Source organism: Carassius auratus, chromosome 31 (genome assembly GCF_003368295.1).
Source record: "Carassius auratus strain Wakin chromosome 31, ASM336829v1, whole genome shotgun sequence".
Classification (NCBI taxonomy): domain Eukaryota; kingdom Metazoa; phylum Chordata; class Actinopteri; order Cypriniformes; family Cyprinidae; genus Carassius; species Carassius auratus.
Window position 1 is genome coordinate 16368069 of NC_039273.1, and position 21983 is coordinate 16390051.

The window sequence follows — 21983 nt, forward strand, 5'->3', positions numbered from 1 at the left end:
AGGTACTTCACACAACTCCAGGGATCTGTTGAAGATCTGTGAAAAGATGGTCAGCACAGATTTTCAGACAGGCTGGTGTAACACCATCTGGGCCTGGTGCTTTTCTTGTTTTGTTCTTCTTGAAGACCTGGCGCACATCATCTTCACAGATTTGAAGAGCAGTAGGTGTGGAACGGGGGATTGCAGGAGGTGTTAATGGTTGTGCAGGGAGATGGTCAGAATGGGTGTTGGGGGTTTCAAATCTGCAATAAAACTCATTCAGGTCGTTAGCAAGCCGTTGATTAGCCTCAGTGCAAGGGGATGGTGTCTTGTAGTTTGTGATGGCCCTCAGTCCTCTCCAAACTGAAGTTGAGTCGTTGGAAGAAAACTGGTCTTCCAACTTTTTAGCGTAGGTCTTTTTAGCCGCTCTGATCTCTTTGTTCAGTGTGTTCCTGGCCTGATTGTACAAGACCCTGTCCCCATTTCTGTAGGCATCCTCTTTGGCCTGACGAAGATGTCTGAGTTTTACTGTAAACCATGGCTTATCATTGTTGAATGTTAAATAAGTCCTGGTAGGAATGCAAACATCCTCACAGAAACTAATATAGGATGTTACAGTCTCTGTGAGTTCGTCCAGATCGGTGGTAGCAGCTTCAAAAACACTCCAATCAGTGAGGTCAAAACAAGATTGTAAATCCTGCTCCGTTTCGCTGGTCCATCTCTTCACAGTCCTTACTACAGGTTTAGCAGATTTAAGTTTCTGTTTGTAGGATGGTATAAGATGAATCAGACAGTGATCAGAATTTCCCAAAGCTGCTCGTGGAACAGAGTGATATGCGTCCTTTATTGTGGTGTAGCAGTGATCCAATATATTACTGTCTCTGGTGGGACATGTAACATGCTGTCTGTATTTTGGCAGTTCACGGGAGAGATTGGCTTTATTAAAGTCCCCCAGAATGATTAAAACAGAGTCCGGGTGTTGTTGTTCTGTCTCTGTGATCTGATCAGCAAGTTTCTGTAAAGCTGAGCTCACGTGCGCTTGCGGATGGATGTAAACACTAACCAGAATGAACGAGTGAAACTCCCGCGGCGAATAGAACAGCTTGCAGTTGACAAACTGCATTTCTAGATCAGGACAGCACATCTTCTTTAACACAGTTACATCTCTACACCACCGCTCATTGATGTAAAAGCATGTCCCGCCGCCGCGCGATTTCCCCGTGGATTCTGATTCGCGATCCGCTCTGAACAGCTGAAAGCCCAGCAGATGGAGCGCCCTGTCCGGTATGGCGTCATTCAGCCAGGTTTCCGTGAAACACAGAGCAGCAGAGTGAGAGAAATCCTTATTTGTCCGAGAGAGCAGAAGGAGTTCGTCTGTTTTGTTAGGTAGAGAGCGGAGATTTGCCAGATGGATGCTAGGCAACGGCGTTCTAAATCCGTGCTTCCTGAGTCTGACGAGCGCTCCCGCTCGCTTCCCCCGTCTGCGCGTCCTGAAGCGTTTGATCAGCGCCGCCGCTCCTCCGATAACAACGTTCAGTAAAACGTCTGAATAATTTAAATCTGGTAAAAGATCTTGTGGTGTGTTCTGCCGAATGTTCAGCAGTTCATCCCTGGTGAAACTGATAGTGTTTGTTAAACAAAAAACAGGAAAAACGAACAAAAACAGTACAAACACTGGAGAGCCAAGCACTGAAGCAGCCAAGCACTGAAGCAGCCATGCACGGCGCCATCGAGTACAATGTGTACACATGAGTACACATTTCTAGCACATACCACCTTACATGGTATATTAATAATGCCCTATTCCCCTAAACATGTGTAATTGCTGATGTATGCTCATGATAGAATTGACAGATGAACTTCCACTTACAATTTACTTTAGCTATTTTATTAATTTTTCATTACAATTTATTCACTATATATAAATTATAATCTAAAATTATAGGATTAAAATGAATTGTAGTTGCTCAACACCACAGGAACAGTTAAAAAGTCTAAAATTACAACTACAGAGGTTCACGGAACGAGAAGGGGGAGAAAGGATGGTGAACTTGCATGTTAGTAAAGGCAGGCGCATGAAAAAAAAACTGTTTGAAACAGGACACACCTTCTCTTTTTTAATTGATGATGGCGATGCCTCACTTTCTCCATTTTTCGAGTTGGAAAGCATATATCTAAAAGTTCCTTCCCAGTGTGTCTGGTATGCACATGCGTGCGCTGTCATGACAACAACGAAAACGTTGACAACAACCTAGTCAGCAGTTCAACTGAGGGGTGGGTGTGGCAACAGTAACGTGCTGAACTGTCAAGTAATGTTCGTTTGGCTGCCTGGGGCTCGAGGATTTAGAGCGACCAACTTTTTTTTGAGTAAGCATTGATTATGCGTGACACAGTGTCAATTTGTGGGACGCATGAATTGGGCTTCAAATGCTGTGCGCGCATGCGGTACACGAACGGGTGGTCACCCTACCTGTGCCTCTGCTGGTTCTACCCAGCTCCTGTTCTCCTGTGTTCCCTCCCAGCCTTACTCGCCCACCTCATCTCCTCTCAGCCATATCTCTGCTGGTGTCTTTCAGTCCCTCAGCTCACCCTCAGTCAGCTCCATCTGGGCGCTCTGATCTGCCTCAGGACTTCCAGTCTCAAACTTCTTCTAGGAGTGGTCCCCAGTCAAAGGGACTTAATAGATCTTATTTGAATGGACCTATTTGTACATGCTTTACTCTGATGATCTCCATAAGTTTATTTTTTGTTAGTAAGGTTCAGTAGCTGAGCTGAAAGCAACAGGTTAACTGCCATTTGTTGGGAGAGCAGACAGATGCACACATTTTAGCAAAAGCAGTGAACCCAGTATATCACTGTAAACTCAACAAGAGCATGTTTTTTCCTCTCTCTCTTGACTGATTGCAAAATATCCTCATTAAAATAAAACCACATAGCAAGCAGTCTACACAAAATATATCTCTGTGTAAAGCATTTAGGTTATTAATGGCTAAACTATAACACTAAACACTTTCCAACTTGCACTCATTTTTTTTAATTAGCATAAGTTTCCCCGTTGCATATAATCTGCACAAACCCCAGTGGAGAAGAATATACAAGTGTGTGATACTCTACTATACCTTTCACCAAAACGTTTGGACAGGTTTTGATACAGAGACAGGAGTAGGGATACTTGTTTGGTCCACATCTGTTTTCCATTTCGTGCATTCCAGGGATCCATGCTGACAGGATGATCTGCGCTTTTCATCCATCACACTACACTGGAGCTAAATCAAATACGAAAACGAATACCTTAACTTAGTTAAGAGAGCTCACTATAATAATGCAGCGGATCCAGCGGTTCTCGTTGCTGAGGAAAATAGTGACGGCTGTGGTTAAATAGACTCAGCAGTTGCATTAATGTTCCTGACTCCTCGACGACATCTTGTGGTCATCATCAACAACAACAACGACAACAACATTTTTTTTTGTGCAGTTTAGGTACCTTCAAGTTTATTTTATGCTTCATCACCATTATAACCATCATCATCAAAATCAAAATAAAAATAAATACAAATTTGCAGTTGTGTGAATAAATTTGGGCCCAAGTTATTTATTTATTTTGTTTTCAGTTTGAAAGTGCATTTATTTAACACAATTATTTACAAAATCAAATCACAATATTTACAAAACCAAAGCTTGAATCATTTGTGTAAAAATAGTGCTGTTGTTGTACACATGAAAATCACATAGACAGTAATAAAAATTTAAATCCTTTATGCTTTTTAATTAACTAATTATTATTATTATTATTATATATATAGTTTGTTTTTTTGATGCTATGAAAACTTATTATGGAAGGTCCCAAATGTAAACATTTATAATGGGATAATAATAAAAGCATAAAACAAATAATGTATCAAAGAAGTGCAAATCATTAAGGTAATGTCAGTTTTTCTGAAACACTTGGTCATATAGCATTTATTTTATGTCATACAGACATACTAATCAATGTACATTATTCCTGCATTATACTGTAATAAACAGCTACTCAGTTTTTCTGGTGGAAAATCCAGATGAAGTACTGTGTTGGCAAAATCTGTTGGCAGTGTGTGGAGAATTCTGTCCTTCACATGCACGTAAAGTGTACATATTAAAGAACAGGTTGATTGTTAAAGCAGAAAACAAGTTCAAGTAAATTCTAAGTCTTTGAGAAACTCAATACCATAACTGTATTAGTGTTAGTAAGTTAGCTGTGTTAACATTACATTTCTTCCTGGACGATCATCTTGTGATTCACAGATAAATGAATTTATTGCAGTAAAACATGCTTGTGAGGTGTCTTTGCTGATCTCAATTGATCACACGGTGACACTACTGCATAGTGCATTGTTTAAAAAAAACAAGAGTCCAGAACTGGCCTTTATATTGACAGCAAGCATCATCCATCCAGATCCTTGTTGGTTTAGTCGATTATTCCAGCAAAAGTGTTAATGGCCAGAGTCAGTTCTGTGCTCATGTATTTACTCAGTCCAGCATCACTGTCACCTCCTGCCATGGACTTTGACTTTAAGGATTTTTGAACATAATATCCAGGGTCTCGACATGGAGCAACCTCAATGCTGTGTTAGAAAATATAATACAATGCAAAGAGATTATTTTTTTTTTAAACCAGTATTATTTCTAATCAGTATCACTCTTAGAAAAAGGTATTATTTATTCTTTCTTCATATTCTATATCTAAATTATTCTTTAAAAGTAAATATTGGCTTCAAATTGTTTAAGAATGCACAACTGTTCAGGTAGAATTTTTTTCTTGTATATATATATATATATATATATATATATATATATATATATATATATATATATATATATATATATATATATATATATATATATATATATATATATATATATATATATAAATCAATGCTGTTCTTTTCATCTGTGACAATAATAAGAAATGTTAATTGAGCACCAAATATATTGTAACGATTTCTGTAGGATCACACTTCATACCATTCAAAAGTGTGGGCTCGGTAAGATTGTTTAGTATTTTTGAATGAGGTCTCATATGCTCACTAAGGCTGCAGTTAACATGAGAGAAACAAACGCCTTGATTTCTCACCTCTCAACGTTCATAAATGTTCTCCGAAAGTCTTTGTCCAAACGCACTGTGAAAGGTGTTCTGTCTGGTGTCTTCAATTTAAAATTGCATGTTCTGATCTTTGTCTCCTAAAGAAAAAATAAAATAAAATAAAAAATAAACAGCATAAATATCTTAACTTAATCAGATATGAGTTGTATTTACTTCTCATGACAAGCAAGCTCAAAATACTTTACAGTTGATCATAAACAACATTAAACCAGAAAGTTAAAAAATCATACATACATTAATTATTTATCTAAAAGAATGCAAGAAAGAAAAGAAAGGTATGTTGTTTTCTCAGTTTGGCCTAGTCAGACCTACCATGGAACTCTTTGCCTTTGTGTCACTGAAAGTGACCATGAGACAGTTGAGATCTACAAAGTGGGAAGTAAAAGACTAATTTATTTAAAATTGTTCAGGTTTAAGGTAATTTTCATCTTAATTAATTTAATGAATAGAAATACATTTTTATTCACATGATTTAACTTTACCTTCAGTTTTGTTTTGTGGTATTGCTGAAATCTGAGCCCCTGTGGTTCTGAGTGAGAACCCACTCTCAAACTCCCTGTTGCTTAGCGACACCTAAAAGGAATGAGAAGGGCCATAAGAGGTCAACCATGATTTTCTGGTCACCAAATTTTTAATTCCAGAAAAAAAAAACACAGAATGTTTCTTTGTGACTAAAGAATGTCACTGACCGGAAAAACCGACCAATCAGCAACACCAGTCATTTTCTATGTGACTATTATACATAAGAGTACTGTATAAATACTCTAATAACAAAAGACAGCAGAAGTGATACTCACTTTTAAGTAGCTAAACGAGATCAGTGCCCCACACAGCTCGGCAGGCATCTTCCTCTGTTTAAAAGTGTCTAAGGGAAGAATTTGGGCTGTAAATATTGGCTGAATTAACTGCTGACCTAAATAAGATGTGCCATTGACTGTACTTATCCCGAATTTTGATAATGAATACCTTTGTGTGTAGCTTGGGCTATTCTGTATTCTGGAAAATCCACTTCCAGGTCTGTGACAAAAACTTCTTCCACAGCTTCTTTGGACTTGTCAGAAAAGTAAATCTGGAAAAATAGAACAGAGCATAAAAACAAGAGCGGTATGTTTTAATTTCAGAAAGGTGTTTTGTAGATCTTTTAACAGCTTAATAAGCACCTAAATAACTTGACCTTATTAGCTTGACCTGTAGCTCAATATGGAACAGAGTTTATATATATATATATATATATATATATATATATATATATACACACACACACACACACACACATGTATATATATATATTACAATATTACAAATTGTCATTCATTCTCACCTTAACATAGTAAATGTTGAAGTACACCGGCTGCTGTCCCATGCGAACATAGTACGAAATGATGTCAGCTATGAAAAGGTCAGATTCTTGTGGTTTGCCAGCACTGGACTGGAAGATTAAAAATAAGACAAAGCAGAACAATTTTATGTTAATTATAAGTCCTACTGACATCATTCATTGGGAATGATAAATAAATGTTATGCAGATATCATTAATATAGATGTCATATCCCTATTGGTAGACGTAGATCAGCTGAAAGTCAGCTGATGTGAGCTTGACTAACATCAAGCTCAGATGTCAGAACGCTACGCTTGATTTTGTTCCAGTTATTAAAGTTCTGCGACCAAAATTTTGACTAATCTCATTTGATACTAGACATCAGAAGCTCAGCAGTCCATGGTTGTCATTGTCTGATTCTCCTTTTCATGATTGGTCAGACATTTTCCATCTGAGACAGAACTGATCTGCAGGCAGGCAATTCACATTAACTCTGTGTAGCACATGTAGAATGAGATCTGGCAATGTCTTGATCTAATAACCACGGACTTCTCATGAAAGACATCACCTTGATGGCAGCATGTCTCTGTACAATTCCAATATATGCATCCATGTCAATGATACCTTCACACATACGCCAGCAACCATGTCGTTTACTCTGCTGCACCCATATACCAGATATGTGCTTTTATATCTATCGCTGATGAAAATCTGGATGGTCCTTAGAAATCGGGACTGAGAAATAGGACTGAGAAATAAGACTGAAAAAATAAATGTCCATTTTTTCCAGAAACAAGTTGAAATGTGGACTCATCTGAACACAGAGTAAAAGAGATTCAAGTAGCATTTATTGATGCAGCTGCATACTGTTAAGTGACAGCAGTTTTTCAGTGCTCCTGAGCCATGTGGCTGTATTTAACATCCCATCATGATGTTCTCATGCATTGCCATCTGAGGGGTCAAAGGAATTTGGCAAGAAAATCGATGAGCCGTGATCCAGCTTTGCTGATTTGCTCCTTTTATACCAAACATGATACCTTCACCTATGATCAGTTAACCTGCTAACTGTGAATGGTTAAAAACTGTTTAATTAGAATCGTCTATAACCTTTTCACTTTTATTCAGATTTTATTATCTGTCCCACCTTTTTGGGAGTGTGTTGCAGCCATCAAAATATATATATAAAAAAGAATTTTATTTACAAAATAAAAATTTAAAAGTTGGTCAGTGATAAAATAAAAGTTAAAGTGAATTAACTAATCACAGATTCTTGATTTTATCCCACTTTACAAAACGCCCCAACTTTTTTTGGAATTGGGGTTGTAAACAGCAATAAAAAAGTTTCAATAAAAATCTATTTTAGTTTACCATAAATGCTTGTCAGCATGTTAAGCAGTACACTTTAGCCATATTTCCAGGACAATAGAAGTAATTATGAAATTACATTTAAAAAAATAAATTGTACTAAATACTACTTAATTGGGTCAAAAAGCATGCTAAAGTTCAGGATTTATTATACATTTAAATTATGAAACATTTTCATTTAACTGCAATTAAGATGCAATTAAGTAATTGAAAATATTACATTAAGTTTGCACTTCTTTTATTCTTTTGAAATATAATATTTCTGTAATGTGTACTCTAAGTATTTTAAAAGTATGTTAAAGCATAGTTGTTTTTCACAAGGGGATATCTGTATACTGTATATGCCACGAGCATATGGTTAAAACATTTATTCACAAACATCTTAATATATAAAGCAATAAACAGGATAAGAAATTTGGTGAAAAAAAAATTAATGTGTAAGCCAAAATGGCAAGAGGAACATGTTTTTCACAATGAACAGTTAACAGCTAACTTTGCATATCCACAAGGAAATTATTGAGAGAGAGAGAGAAAAAAGAAACCTGAAAGAGAAACCTTCAAACTTCCTCATTCCATACTGACTGACATAATCTGCTAAGAACGCATGCCCACACTACTTCCCCAAGTATGGCTAATAAGATATATATCTTTTGACATACCGTTCTTGCAAAATCAGGAATCATCTGGCCAAGACTACAGACATTGCATCCGTACCATGGATCCACCATTCCAAGATAAGAGCCCAGAGAACAGGTGTTACTGCTTGTAGAGGGCACATTCTCCTAAAACAGATAGATATTGTGTAAGATCATGCATTTTCTTTTTTAAATGAACACAACGCATAAGTATTTACAACAGTACACTTGCTGAAGTTACCATATAAAGGGAAGGAAAGGGTCTACTCTTTTTACCTTTACGGGAGAGGCTGTAGATGGCTGGCGAGCAACAGGAATGTAATACATCTGCAGGTTGACTTTCATTGTAAGAAACCGTCTTCTGGCTTCTCGTTTCCTGTAAAGCAAGGCCAAAATGTTGCAATCGAAACTTCATTCAATCAGAACATAACCTTAAGCACAGTGATCTGAAAGCATTTATTGATCTGCTTTTCTTAGAATAAGGAAACATAAAAAAAACTTGCTTATTACAGAGAATTAAGAGTATTCTTCTACAGACATACATGAACTGAAATGACTGAAAAGAGAATCCTTATTAAGTGGACTAAATCTTTTATTATAATTTATTAGAAGAGAAAAGCCTACTTTACTCTTAATAAAATAAAAAAAGTCATTTGGTATAGCCAATAAAATCATGTGGTGCAGAAAGCATGCAAAAAAGTATAAACAAGAAAACAATATAAAAAAAGAACCCTAATGACTATGTGTCATAATCAATAATTATATTAAAATATCAGATAATTTGATGTTAATGTGATATGTTAAGGTTATAAAATGTCATGAGATGCAACTTCCTAAAATGTAATGACCTTTCTGAATTAATAATTAAGAAAATCGGTAAAATACTTATTTTAATGTATTGAATCTTTCAGTAATAAATGTTATGTTATTACTTTTTACTTGATGGTTACACCAGATCATAGACACTCTCATTTGTCTTTGAGTCAGTTAATAAGAAATATCACAGATGACATAATGTCTCATACAGTACCTTAACCAGTAGCATGCCCTGGCTAGCCTCCCCACTGCCCGGTCATCTCCCATCACCACTATTTTAGCAGTGTAGTCCCGTTCTTCCCTGGGCAAGCTGTTACTACTATTTCCTGCTTTCCTCTGCAGTGTGCCACTGCTCCCAGCTGTGCCCGACTCCTCCAGAACATCTTGCATCAGAGCCATGCTGTCTGTGACCGATGGCTTCACCTTGATTCCTCCACGCCGTGAGAGCCGCCCACTGGTAATTTCAGGCTTTAAGGTTCTTCCTGCAGTAAATTCCACGTCACAAGCCTCAGTTCCCTGAATGTCACGCTCTATACCACTGTCAGTCGATATGACAGAGTGCCGTGGCATGTCTGAGTTGAGGTCTGTGGGGAGGTCAGACATACAGAACTCCTCCGAACTCAAGAGGCTTTCACTAAATGATCCGGAACGGATGAATTTGGCCAGTTCTCTCCCTGTGTCAGAGAGGATGAAAAGATATGTTGTATTTCAGTAACTCTAGTAACTCTCTTGATTTTAGATGAACTCATGTAAGATCTATTTCTATGTGATCTAACACTGAAAAATCCATTAAATGCTGTAGTCTAATGTCTCACTTTTGATTTGAATAAAAGGCACTATATAAATGTAGAAATTACTATAAGCACTTTTTATGTTTCCTGAAAGAAGAATATACAAGTCCTTCTAAAAAATTAGCATATTGTTGTCAGGGTTTGCAAGGGAGGAACTCAAGTGCAGACAGGGATTCTCAAACAAAGGGTTTATTACAAAAAGGGGAAACAAAAACCCACGAGGGGGAAAACAGGACTAGGGCAGATACAACAAATACTAAACAGGACTGATCAGACAAGGTAGACAAAGACTCAAAACTAGAGAACACTAACTACAAATAACACTCACGGTTATACAGGGACTTCAGAGGTACAATCACAAGTGTAGAACACATATGAGGTACACAAATCACAATCCTTAGGGAACAAATCTCAGGTACAATGAACCGACGCAAGACAGAGCACACTAGGAGATCTAAATAGGGGTACTAATCAAGACACGACAGGTGTTACAGATAGGACAATCAAGACACGACTAGGTTAACAAGGGGGGCGGGGCAAGGGAACGAGACAACAAGCACATGGCCCAAAGACAAGGCCATGCGCTTGTACACAAAACAAGGGTCTGTCATGATCCTGCCTCAAGACTAGGAAAAATCAAGGACACGAGGGCAGGATCATGACAGAACCCCTCCCTTAAGGAGCGGCTTCCAGACGCTCCTCAAGGGAACATCAAACACGGGACATGACTGACATGACAGACTGGGACACAGACACAAACCAACAAGACATGACTAATAATAACAAAGGCAAACATGAAAACACAATGGCAGGGTTAGGGTGACATAACAAAAAAAACAAACAGGGAAGGGGAGGGGGCGGGACCACAAAGTTCATGGGGGGCACACCAGGGTGAGTGGGTGGGGCAGGAGTTTTAGGAGGACAGGACGAAGGCTGACGACGGGGGGTACGGGCAGGTCTGGGTGGTGAGGGGCGGGAAGGGGTCTCGGGACAACTGACAGGGGACATGATAGGAGCAGACAAGGGACGCGGGGCAACACTTACGGGACGCGGGGCAAGACTTACGGGACGCGGGGAGACGACAGCTGGACACGGGGGGACAACATCTACTGGACACGGGGGGACAACATCTACGGGACACGGGGGGACAACATCTACGGGACACGGGGGGACAACATCTACGGGACACGGGGGGGCCACATCAACGGGACACGGGGCCACATCAACGGGACACGGGGCCACATCAACGGGACACGGGGAGACAACGGCTGGACACTTAGGACTTCTGGGGACAGGGTCAGGGGACAAAACAGGACTGACGGGGACTTCTAAAATTTGGACAAGACGGGACAAATAATCAGAAAAAGCTTTAGCAGCTAGGATAATAGGCAGCTCCTTATGGGATGAGACCGACTGTACAAGAGTCTTTGCTGCAGAGTCGGCCGCGGCTCTCTCCTCCGCTCTCACGACTGCAGCTCTCTTCTTTGCCGGCTCGGGCACGCTCACTGTTGCTGGCTCGGGCACGCTCACCGCTGCTGGCTCGGGCACGCCCACCGCTGCTGGCTCGGGCACGCCCACCGCTGCTGGCTCGGGCACGCTCACCGCTGCTGGCTCGGGCACGCCAGCTCTCTCCGCTGCTGGCACGGGCACGCCAGCTCTCTCCGCTGCTGGCACGGGCACGCCAGCTCTCTCCGCTGCTGGCACGGGCACGCCAGCTCTCTCCGCTGCTGGCACGGGTACGCCAGCGTTCACCGCTGCTGGCTCAGGCACGCTCACCGCTGCTGGCTCGGGAGGAGACAGGGTCACAGGACCGGCAGGCCCCTTCTTCTTCCTCTTCCTCCTCGGGCGCGGTGCAGAGGCTACAGCTGGGTCAGAGGCGGGTTGGGGGAGTTTGGTCTCGGACAGGGCAGACTCGGACGCCGAAGACTCTGAAGCCGACTCCCATGAAAACCGTCTCCCTCGTTTCATGGGGAGACTGCTGGCTGAGGAGGGCACCTCAGGACTCTGGGAGGGGCTTGCCTGACCCCCCAGGGTTGCCACGGCCAGGACACGACCCTCCGGGATCGCCGGCAGCTGGGTAGGTAGGGACCTCTGGGGCTCCTCCTCTCGCCCGCTCACTCCAGAACGACCTCCCCTGGTCCCCCGGAACACCACAAGGCGAGAGCCCTCAAAACAATCTCGCTGGCTGGCTGATGCCATCCAGCATTGCCTCCTGTCTGCTGAGTTCCTTGGTGGTCGGTTCATTCTGTCAGGGTTTGCAAGGGAGGAACTCAAGTGCAGACAGGGATTCTCAAACAAAGGGTTTATTACAAAAAGGGGAAACAAAAACCCACGAGGGGGAAAACAGGACTAGGGCAGATACAACAAATACTAAACAGGACTGATCAGACAAGGTAGACAAAGACTCAAAACTAGAGAACACTAACTAGAAATAACACTCACGGTTATACAGGGACTTCAGAGGTACAATCACAAGTGTAGAACACATATGAGGTACACAAATCACAATCCTTAGGGAACAAATCTCAGGTACAATGAACCGACGCAAGACAGAGCACACTAGGAGATCTAAATAGGGGTACTAATCAAGACACGACAGGTGTTACAGATAGGACAATCAAGACACGACTAGGTTAACAAGGGGGGCGGGGCAAGGGAACGAGACAACAAGCACATGGCCCAAAGACAAGGCCATGCGCTTGTACACAAAACAAGGGTCTGTCATGATCCTGCCTCAAGACTAGGAAAAATCAAGGACACGAGGGCAGGATCATGACAATTGTGATAAAGTTCATTATTTTCCATAATGTAATGATAAAAATTAAACTTAAATATATTTAAGATTCATTGCACACCAACTGAAATATTTTTATTCTTTTATTGTTTTAATACTGATGATGTTGGCATACAGCTCATGAAAACCCAAAATTCCTATCTCAAAAAATTAGCATATCATGAAAAGGTTCTCTAAACAAGCTATTAACCTAATCATCTGAATCAACTAATTAACTCTAAACACCTGCAAAAGATTCCTGAGACTTTTAAAAACTCCCAGCCTGGTTCATCACTCAAAACCGCAATCATGGGTAAGACTGCTGACCTGACTGCTATCTCAAGTGAGAGGGTAAGACACAGAAAGAAATTTCTGAACGAATAGGCTGTTCCCAGAGTGCTGTATCAAGGCACCTCAGTGGGAAGTCTGTGGGAAGGAAAAAGTGTGGCAAAAAACACTGCACAACGAGAAGAGGTGACCGGACCCTGAGGAAGATTGTGGAGAAGGACCGATTCCAGATCTTAGGGGACCTGCGGAAGCAGTGGACTGAGTCTGGAGTAGAAACATCCAGAGCCACCGTGCACAGATGTGTGCAGGAAATGGGCTACAGAGAAGCAGCACTGGACTGTTGCTCAGAGGTCCAAAGTTATTTTTCAGATGAAAGCTAATTTCGCATGACATTTGGAAATCAAGGTGCCAGAGTCTGGAGGAAGACTGGGGAGAAGGAAATGCCAAAATGCCTGAAGTCCAGTGTCAAGTACCCACAGTCAGTGATGGTCTGGGGTGCCATGTCAGCCACTGGTGTTGGTCCACTGTGTTTTATCAAGGGAAGGGTCAATACAGCTAGCTATCAGGAGATTTTGGAGTACTTCATGCTTCCATCTGCTGAAAAGCTTTATGGAGATGAAGATTTCGTTTTTCAGCACGACCTGGCACCTGCTCACAGTGCCAAAACCACTGGTAAATGGTTTACTGACCATGGTATTACTGTGCTCAATTGGCAACTCTCCTGACCTGAACCCCATAGAGAATCTGTGGGATATTGTGAAGAGAAAGTTGAGAGACACAAGACCCAACACTCTGGATGAGCTTAAGGCCGCTATTGAAGCATCCTGGGCCTCCATAACACCTCAGCAGTGCCACAGGCTGATTGCCTCCATGCCACGCCGCATTGAAGCAGTCATTTCTGCAAAAGGATTCCCGACCAAGTATAGAGTGCATAACTGAGCATAATTATTTGAAGGTTGACTTTTTTTGTATTAAAAACACTTTTCTTTTATTGGTCGGATGTAATATGCAAATTTTTTGAGATAGGAATTTTGGGTTTTCATGAGCTGTATGCCAAAATCATCAGTTTTAAAACAATAAAAGACCTGAAATATTTCAGTTGGCGTGCAATGAATCTAAAATATATGAAAGTTTAATTGTTATCATTACATTATGGAAAATAATGAACTTTATCACAATATGCTAATTTTTTGAGAAGGACCTGTGTATATATTTATATATATTTTTTTTAAAAAAATTTTTACTGTGTAGTCATTTTACTGGTATCTTCTTTAGTATATTAGAATGGATCTCAATAATGTCATAAGTTATGCTCAGATTCACCAGATACTATAGTCTTCAATCATTCAATCAGTGCATTCAATGCAATCAGTAAATCATTGTCAAAGGCTTTATAACTAGTTTATATGCACACTAACAAATAAAGCAAATCAGTAGCTGGGACAAAAGCATTGAGAGTTAAGGACACTCGATTTCACTGATGGCGCAGTGACTCAAGTACGAATCTACCTTTTTCCAGTATCAAACTTATCCTTTTTCCCATCTCATATCAGCTTGTTTATATTAATTTAAAGAGAAGAACATATTCAAAAAGTGCTAAAAGAAGCACTACCAGTTATTTAATAATGAGAATAAAGTTTTTAACAGGCGTTTAATAGGCCTATAAGTCCTTCCAGGACCTTTGAAGACAACTAGGTAGGTATAGGGTGGGCTTTTAGGAATAGGGACAAGAAGTGTCCCTATAAAGAAATATTAATTTATTATTTGAATAAATAAACACTAAGTAGGTTGATATTACTGAATACTGTTTTATGATGTACTACAATACAATGACGTGCAAATCATTTATGACACTTGCATTAAAAGTAAATAGCATCTAATTAACACTGTTATCTTGCAACGCTATTATTACAAGTAGCCCCAGCCAAAATATTTTAGCAAATGAATCCCACTTACAGAGCTCCTCCTCCTCCCACCACAGATGGAAACTCATCTCCGGATTGGGAAGCGGAACATCGCACAGGGAGCCGCTGGACAATAGACCTGAAACCCAAAACTGTCACAATGACACCACAAACAAATCCTGCTGCCTGATCCGGCTACAAAAGTTGAATATCAAAAGTGGAGGGAAAAAAAATCTAGGTCTTTTATTAAAAAAATGAAGTTAGATGGATTTGCTCAAGACTGATTGTTTATGACAGAGCATAGATAAGAATATAGAAACCATGCAGAATAGAATAGAATAGAATAGTTTTGTAGTGTATACCTTTCTTGGCGTCACGGAGGATCTGTAAGTATAACTCTTGTAGTTTCTGTCTGATCTGCCCCCGATCACCTCTGTTGACGTCTGTGCTCTGCTCCACTGTTGCAAGCACTTCATTAAAGTACGACTCCACTTCCTGGTCCGAGTCCTGACGTATGCACAGACAAATAATCAGACACACAAACACCTACACAGAAAGCCCCATAGCATGAAATCACACATGCAGATGCACACACAAACATACAGCCCTAATTCAGGCAGACACATATGGGATGTCCTGTGGATGTCCTGTCCCTGTCCTGTTGCTTTGAGTTTTCTAAAAAATAAACTGCAGACAGTTGACGTGTGGACAGAGTCAGAGAGATGCTGACCTGCAATAAATACTCGCCCTTTGTCTCCATCATTGTTTAGTCTCAAAACTAAAATTATTGAATAGTCTACTTAGACAGTTATACACGGGTTAAATATAAAAATAAGTACAGGTCATTTCTCATTCATTTAAAATAATTAATCCTTTTCTCTTGCATGAACTTTTCAGCAGAGGGACAGTTTTACTAGGTAAGAGCAAATTGGCATGTTGGACTATTTCCCAGGGCTCATTTCTGAATATTTCACTCTTGCCCCATACTTATAGAAACCTGTGATAAATGATGCTGCCTAGAAACATCAATTCTGAGACATAATACAAACATAATAGGACCTAAACTACCATTCAAAAATTTGTGGCCGTTATGTATTTTATTGTTCTATTGTCTCTTATGCCCACCAAAGCATGCATTTGGATGAATAATAGTAAAAACACCAATGTTAGGATTTTTCTATTACAGTTTTAAAAAGCTGTTTTATAATTTAATATATTTTAAACTATAATTTATTCCTGTGATGGTAACAGCTGAAAAAAATAGTGCATCATTGCATTCTTCTAAATTAAACTTTTTTTTTTTTGATCCCAAACTTCTTCAGTTGCACCTAAATTATATTATTTTGTTTTACCAGATTTGCTCAAAAAACTATGAAAAAAAAGGTGCATCATAAAGTTTAAACTCTGTATGTATTATTTACTTCTGTTGAACACAAAAGGAGATAACAGTCAGTTTCAGGATTTTCTAGTGAACTCATTGGTTATGCTAGTCCAGAACTAGCTTTTCTAGATAACATTACTGACCTGCAATGCATTACTGAGAGAGGGCCCGTCACAATCCTCTCCCAATACCGCCTGAACACTGTGCTGCACTAAACAGCGCATCATGCTCAACGGGTTCCGGAACATTCCTTGAGCTTCGATGTCAGCCTTCAGAACAGTGCTGAGAGACTCTGGAAATACTGCAGGATCCGCAAACACAAACACCCTGAATACAGCACACACAGAACATCACACAGCCATCAAAAACTCACTATTATTCACAGAGAGAGAGAAAGAGAGAGAGAGAAAACACTGATCTGATTCACTTTTAACAGGGCTGACATGAAGCTTCTTTGATAAAGCTTCCTGCTGACTTTAGTAGCCATATCAACCTTAAAATGTAGACTGGAAGCAATTCATTACCAGTTCAAAACAATCAGTACATATTGATTACGGGCTTCTTTATTTGGACGCACAACATATTAAAAAGGTTGATTTCAGAAATAATTACTTTGGTTTTCCTCATCTACTCCTATTTTATGTTGTGCTGCAGTAGAAAAGGGCACACCTAGACTAACTAAACAAATTAGTTTTTTGTTTTTTTTTGTAAATAACCCTGTCAACAATGTCTTCCTGGTTCCCTTCTATAATTATAGCTTTAGATGAATAGAAAATCCCCATTGTAAAGTATTCCAAAACTGAAAAATCTGGTAGTACAGGTTCAGCAATTACTAAGCAAATGCTACAGTAATATAAACAGCACTTTATACATTAGGGTCCTGCTTGCTCCAAAAGCACAACTGGCACTAGTCCTTTTGTATAAATAATCACCTTCACATACAATAGGTGTCCTAGTAGAGAAATCACAGGTGTGTAGTGCATATTTATTTATACAGACATGCTCCACTAATTTTTGACAACCAGAAAGTGGCTAAACAGTGTTTGGGTAAAAGATAAAAATATTTTTTTTACATTTTTAAATATGACTTAATTGTACAAAATTTTCTGAGATCACAGTGACACACTGCCTCACCTCTCCTGCTGAGGGTAGTGTTCATTTTTCAGATTTTGTTCTGCAATTATCCTTTTCTGATACAAAAGGCCTATGAGGAAAAACAAAAAAACAAAAACAATGCAGATTCAAAGCAGACTCACGGCTATCATGTTTTCTTGGGCTTCAAGCCAGTAGAAATCTAAGATCAGGAGAGATGCTTGTCACATTTTGTTTGAGGAAAGTAACAAGGAATCAAACCTGGAGCAAATCGTTCTGCTTTTATTTGGCCAGCGTAACTAAGACCCACGGTGCAGTACGGCTGAGGCAGAGTCAGCAACCTCTTGCAGAAGTCATAAACTCTTTTATAGAGGTCATCGGGTATGTATACAGTCTGCAAAGAAACACAAGGATGTCATGCAGGATGTTAGTGGCTTCTACTGTTTTCGTTTAGCATACAAAGGGTCCTGGGTTCAGATTTACATTTCTAAAAATTGGGTTGTATGGCAAAGAGGAGCTTAGAAGATGACAACATTTTCATTTTAAAACAAATGTTGCAGAATATGCAGACTGATTGAGCTGACCAACATTTTTCTGGAAATGATACTTCTCTGTGTATACAAGTGAACAAACCCCCAGACTCCTCCTCCTCTCCAAGATATGTTAACCAAGTGAATGTGGCAATGTCTAAAACAGTGCTTTTCAACTGGTTGCTGTGTTCTGATATGTTTGCTAAATACATCACCACCCGATGAAATGTCTGGATCCTGAGTCTCATCACTAGTCTAAAAGTAGAATTAAGGAAAGTTCAAAAGCGTAAGAGCAGCCATCCTTTCTCTTACCTGCATGACAGCGTATATGAGTGTATTTAGCAGAGGAATGAGATGTTTCTTGCAGTCAGTTCTTTCGGCCTGTGTATGAAAAGGAGGAAAATCATGTTTATTATCTTTCCATCCAATCATTCGCTAATTCATATCAATCTTTCTATAAAACCTAATAGCCTATCTTTGTCTTTTTCGTATTGAAATGATGTTAATCATCATTAATTATGAGTTAATTAACTGTTATTAAATATTCCATTGTAATTAACTATTTTAACTGTAATAAATTAACTCTTTTTATATTGACAGTAGCGACAGATAATCATCTGCAGTTTTCCAGGCGAGTACCTTTAAGTAACGTTGTCATAATAAATACTAAGCTTTTAAAACAGTAATCAATCCCCGAAATGAGTAATGCTTTATTTCTACTAGCATTATGCCACAGAAACTAGTGACTCACTCTTTCTAGTTCCTTGATGGCCACCCTCACCAAAGCGAGACTCTTGAGAGAATTGCCCTGCACTTTCTTATGTAGCGTCCATCTCAGCATCCCTGCAGAATGAACAGAAATGAACAGCTTTTATATCCACCAAACTAGAATATGTAGGCAACCAATTTTGTGCATTGATACAGCTACTTGAAATTGACATCTCAGTTGTTCCATGATACTGATGCTTACAGATCAGTGCAACTTGTTTACATGGCCTTTATATGTAAGATCAACAGATGACATGAGGATTATATTACAGATTGTGGTTCTTAAAGAAACCATGTCTTTTATAGCCCGCCTTTTTCTTCACATAGCATGCAAGGAGATCGACTGTATCTGGGTTTGGCCTTCAGGTGTACAGTATGTGTGTTCTTTTGTTGTGTGTAATCTGTAGGTGTGAGACATACCTTTGTTGACAACTGGTTGCTCAGTGTCCACTTCTCTTATAATGGTTAGCAGACAACGGTAGATTTCAGATTCAACGGCAGCATATTCAGCTTTTTAAGAGAGAAGCCAACAACATAGCGTTTGAATTCTGCTATAAATCAATTCGTATGTGTGAGATACTCTATCATTCAAAAGTTTGGGGTCAGATAGAAAATACTGTTGCCATAATGTCACTGAAGACGCAAGTAATGGCTGCTGAAAATTCAGCTGTGCCATCACTGGAATAAATTACATTTTAAAATGTATTAAAATATAAATCAGTTATTTAAAATTGTAATAATATTTCACTTTTAGCCATTCACATTTTTTTATATGTTTGACAGCCTTGGCGAGCATGAGAGATTTCTTATTAAAAAAAAAATTATTGGCACTGTAATTTTTAAAAGTATCAAATGGGAAATCAAATGTTAAAATAGTGATTTGTCAAAAAGCGCCTTTTGTTTTTTTAATAATTTACCAGAAGTTTCTCCAAAAGGTGTAACTCTCACCTGAGTCCATAACATTAATACTGCTAGAATTGATCCAGGATGCCATACTGTGGCTTGGTCCTTACATAATGAGTTTAGCAGAAATAATCATCAATGTGACCTCTGACACAAAGAAGGAAAAAAAAAGAGAGGAAGATACAGGACATTGTTACATAAAAATCAAGAGAAAATAAAAAGACATGACTTTGCATTTACAATTTACTAGAGAACATTCAGAAACAATTAATTCTGTGATCATTTACTTACTCTCATGCTGTTCCATTTCTTTATCTCACAGAATACCATATAAAATAACTTGTGGAGCATTCGGGTCCAAACAACATTGGTAATAAAATTTCACTGAAGGAAAAAAAAAAAAAAATGCACAGAAGCATTATTTCAAAATAAATTATTTTGTTTTCCACAGAAGAAAGAAATTCAAATGGGTTGGGAAAGACATTTAAACGTTTTGCTGAAATATCCCTTTAATCTGCTGGTCACATTAATCTGACTCGCTCTTCTATTGTCTTCTTCATGATGCTGAAACTTAATCTCACTTAAGTTGCATACAGTATGTTGAGCTTAGAAAACACAAAACATGATATCAAGTTATTTGGGGCATGGTTATATGCACTCATGACACTTTTACCCACTACTGATTTCACAAGAAAACCGATCTGGTTTATAACTGACCAGCGACACAATGCAACTAACTACTCTGTGCTAAGACACTTCGAAGTCACAGAATCTTAGTAACAGAATCTACTTTTAAATACAGTTACATAGTACTTTCAATAAACTAAAGAGAGGAAGGAGAAAAGGAGAGCAAAAAACAATACCACAAAAATCCAGAACGAGTGCGAAAACTGCAAACCAAAGAAGTGAAACAAAAGAGACCTTTTCAGTGACCGACATAGCTCGTAATTATACAACTCTCCGATAGCTTGGTTTCTCAGTGCTGAACTCAGAATCACATTTCACAGGATACCTCCAGCCAGCTGCAACTGTCTGAATAAAATGCTGAAGTCTAAGAAAAAGAAGTCTACTGTCTTACCTTTCGTCCTTGGGAGACCATCAATGGACTACATCATATGGCACATGTAGAAAACCTTGTGCTGGCCAAACAGTCAGAGTGAGAGCGGCACACTGTGTTACACTTCCTCTAACTGCTGAGGACAACTGCAACTCTGACTCAAAGCTGAGTGAATGTGAGGGAGGGACAAGGAAGAGAGAGAGAGAGTTTGACAGAGGCATGGCAGAGTGAAGTTTAGCAGGAGGATTGGCGAGAAAGAGACACTGAATGTGTGAAAGAAGTGTGCAGAGTGGACACACTGAAGTGTGAATATGTTTCTTTAACATATCTTTCTAATTCTAAACAAAACCCTGATCCAGATTTTGAACGAGTTCAGCATGAGCCTTTTTATCTAGCCAAACAACGTGACTCACACGGATGTGTGGTCTGCATAAGCCTAGTGTCGCAGAACGGCAGAACTAGCATGCAAAGATTAAGCCCCTAATCCTGCACAAAAAGGCATTCAACAAGTGAAAAGAAACAGGGTCAAGAGCGCTGTATCAGCACCAAAAGCAGCTCGCTGAACCACAGGCTTCCTGTCGCTCACTTGGCCCTCACTTTCAGAGAGACAGTATGACAGGCCCCGACACATATCCTGTCCCAATAAATGTGGGGGTGGACCACACACACAACTGAGATATATTTAGTACCAGTCACGAGAGAAAACATTATGCTAAGTAACTTTTACGTTCTCAATTTAGGTTCAGTCTTTACTGGGGGTGGGTAAAAACATACATATTCTGTAATAATGTTGCTTCATATGGCTTTGGAAAAACTTCCAAATCAAGTTTACATGTAATGACTAAAAATGTCATGTGGTGTAACATCAAGTAAACTTAATTTTAAATTGTATTTTCTCACTCAGTGTATGTGTACATATTTTAATAGTTTTCTAATCAATATATTTTTTTCAAACTTACTATATAATATTGTTTGTAATATGCCACCACTTGAAATATTGCAAGCTGAACTAATCTTTTTTGGTCTTTTGTATCAAGTTCGTGAAGTATGCTACATTTTTTGCACTTTGATCAGCACAGCTTCTAAGTCTGATGGTCTTGACATCTTTATCTAACAGCAGTGTTGCTCTGGTGGTTGATCGATAGGCACGCGATGTTGCCAGGTCCCTGTAAAATGTCCAACTCAAAGCAGACTCAAACCCCCCCCAAAAGCAATGAAAACTAGCCTAATTTTCCTACATCTA

At 39.2% G+C, this 21983-nt stretch overlaps 1 protein-coding gene across 1 annotated transcript; it reads right to left on the reverse strand.

The window, feature by feature from the left end:
- Positions 1–3551: 3551 nt before the first annotated feature.
- LOC113050672 (phosphoinositide 3-kinase regulatory subunit 6-like) lies at positions 3552–20988 on the reverse strand. Its single transcript, XM_026213883.1, has 21 exons — positions 20762–20988; positions 19975–20067; positions 19729–19830; positions 19201–19290; positions 18764–18855; positions 18325–18393; positions 17744–17876; positions 17525–17594; positions 16534–16717; positions 15372–15516; positions 15062–15148; positions 9468–9927; positions 8714–8813; positions 8462–8584; positions 6441–6548; positions 6086–6188; positions 5917–5984; positions 5602–5692; positions 5432–5484; positions 5090–5196; positions 3552–4580 (listed from the first exon to the last, which is right to left on the reverse strand). The coding sequence occupies exons 3-21, from the start codon at positions 19772–19774 to the stop codon at positions 4424–4426; spliced, it is 2286 nt and encodes a 761-aa protein (XP_026069668.1). The 5' UTR covers positions 19775–19830; positions 19975–20067; positions 20762–20988; the 3' UTR covers positions 3552–4423.
- Between the last annotated feature and the right edge of the window lie 995 nt (positions 20989–21983).

Bases quoted from the DNA above. Each gene is read 5' to 3' on its own strand.
- LOC113050672 (XM_026213883.1), bottom strand. From the start codon at position 19,774: ATGGCATCCTGGATCAATTCTAGCAGTATTAATGTTATGGACTCAG. The intron at 8,814-9,467 runs GTACTGTATGAG...CTTGCTTTACAG, and splicing joins AGGGCATGCTACTGGTTAAG to GAAACGAGAAGCCAGAAGAC. The intron at 6,549-8,461 runs GTATGTCAAAAG...TTAATCTTCCAG, and splicing joins TTCCTGATTTTGCAAGAACG to TCCAGTGCTGGCAAACCACA.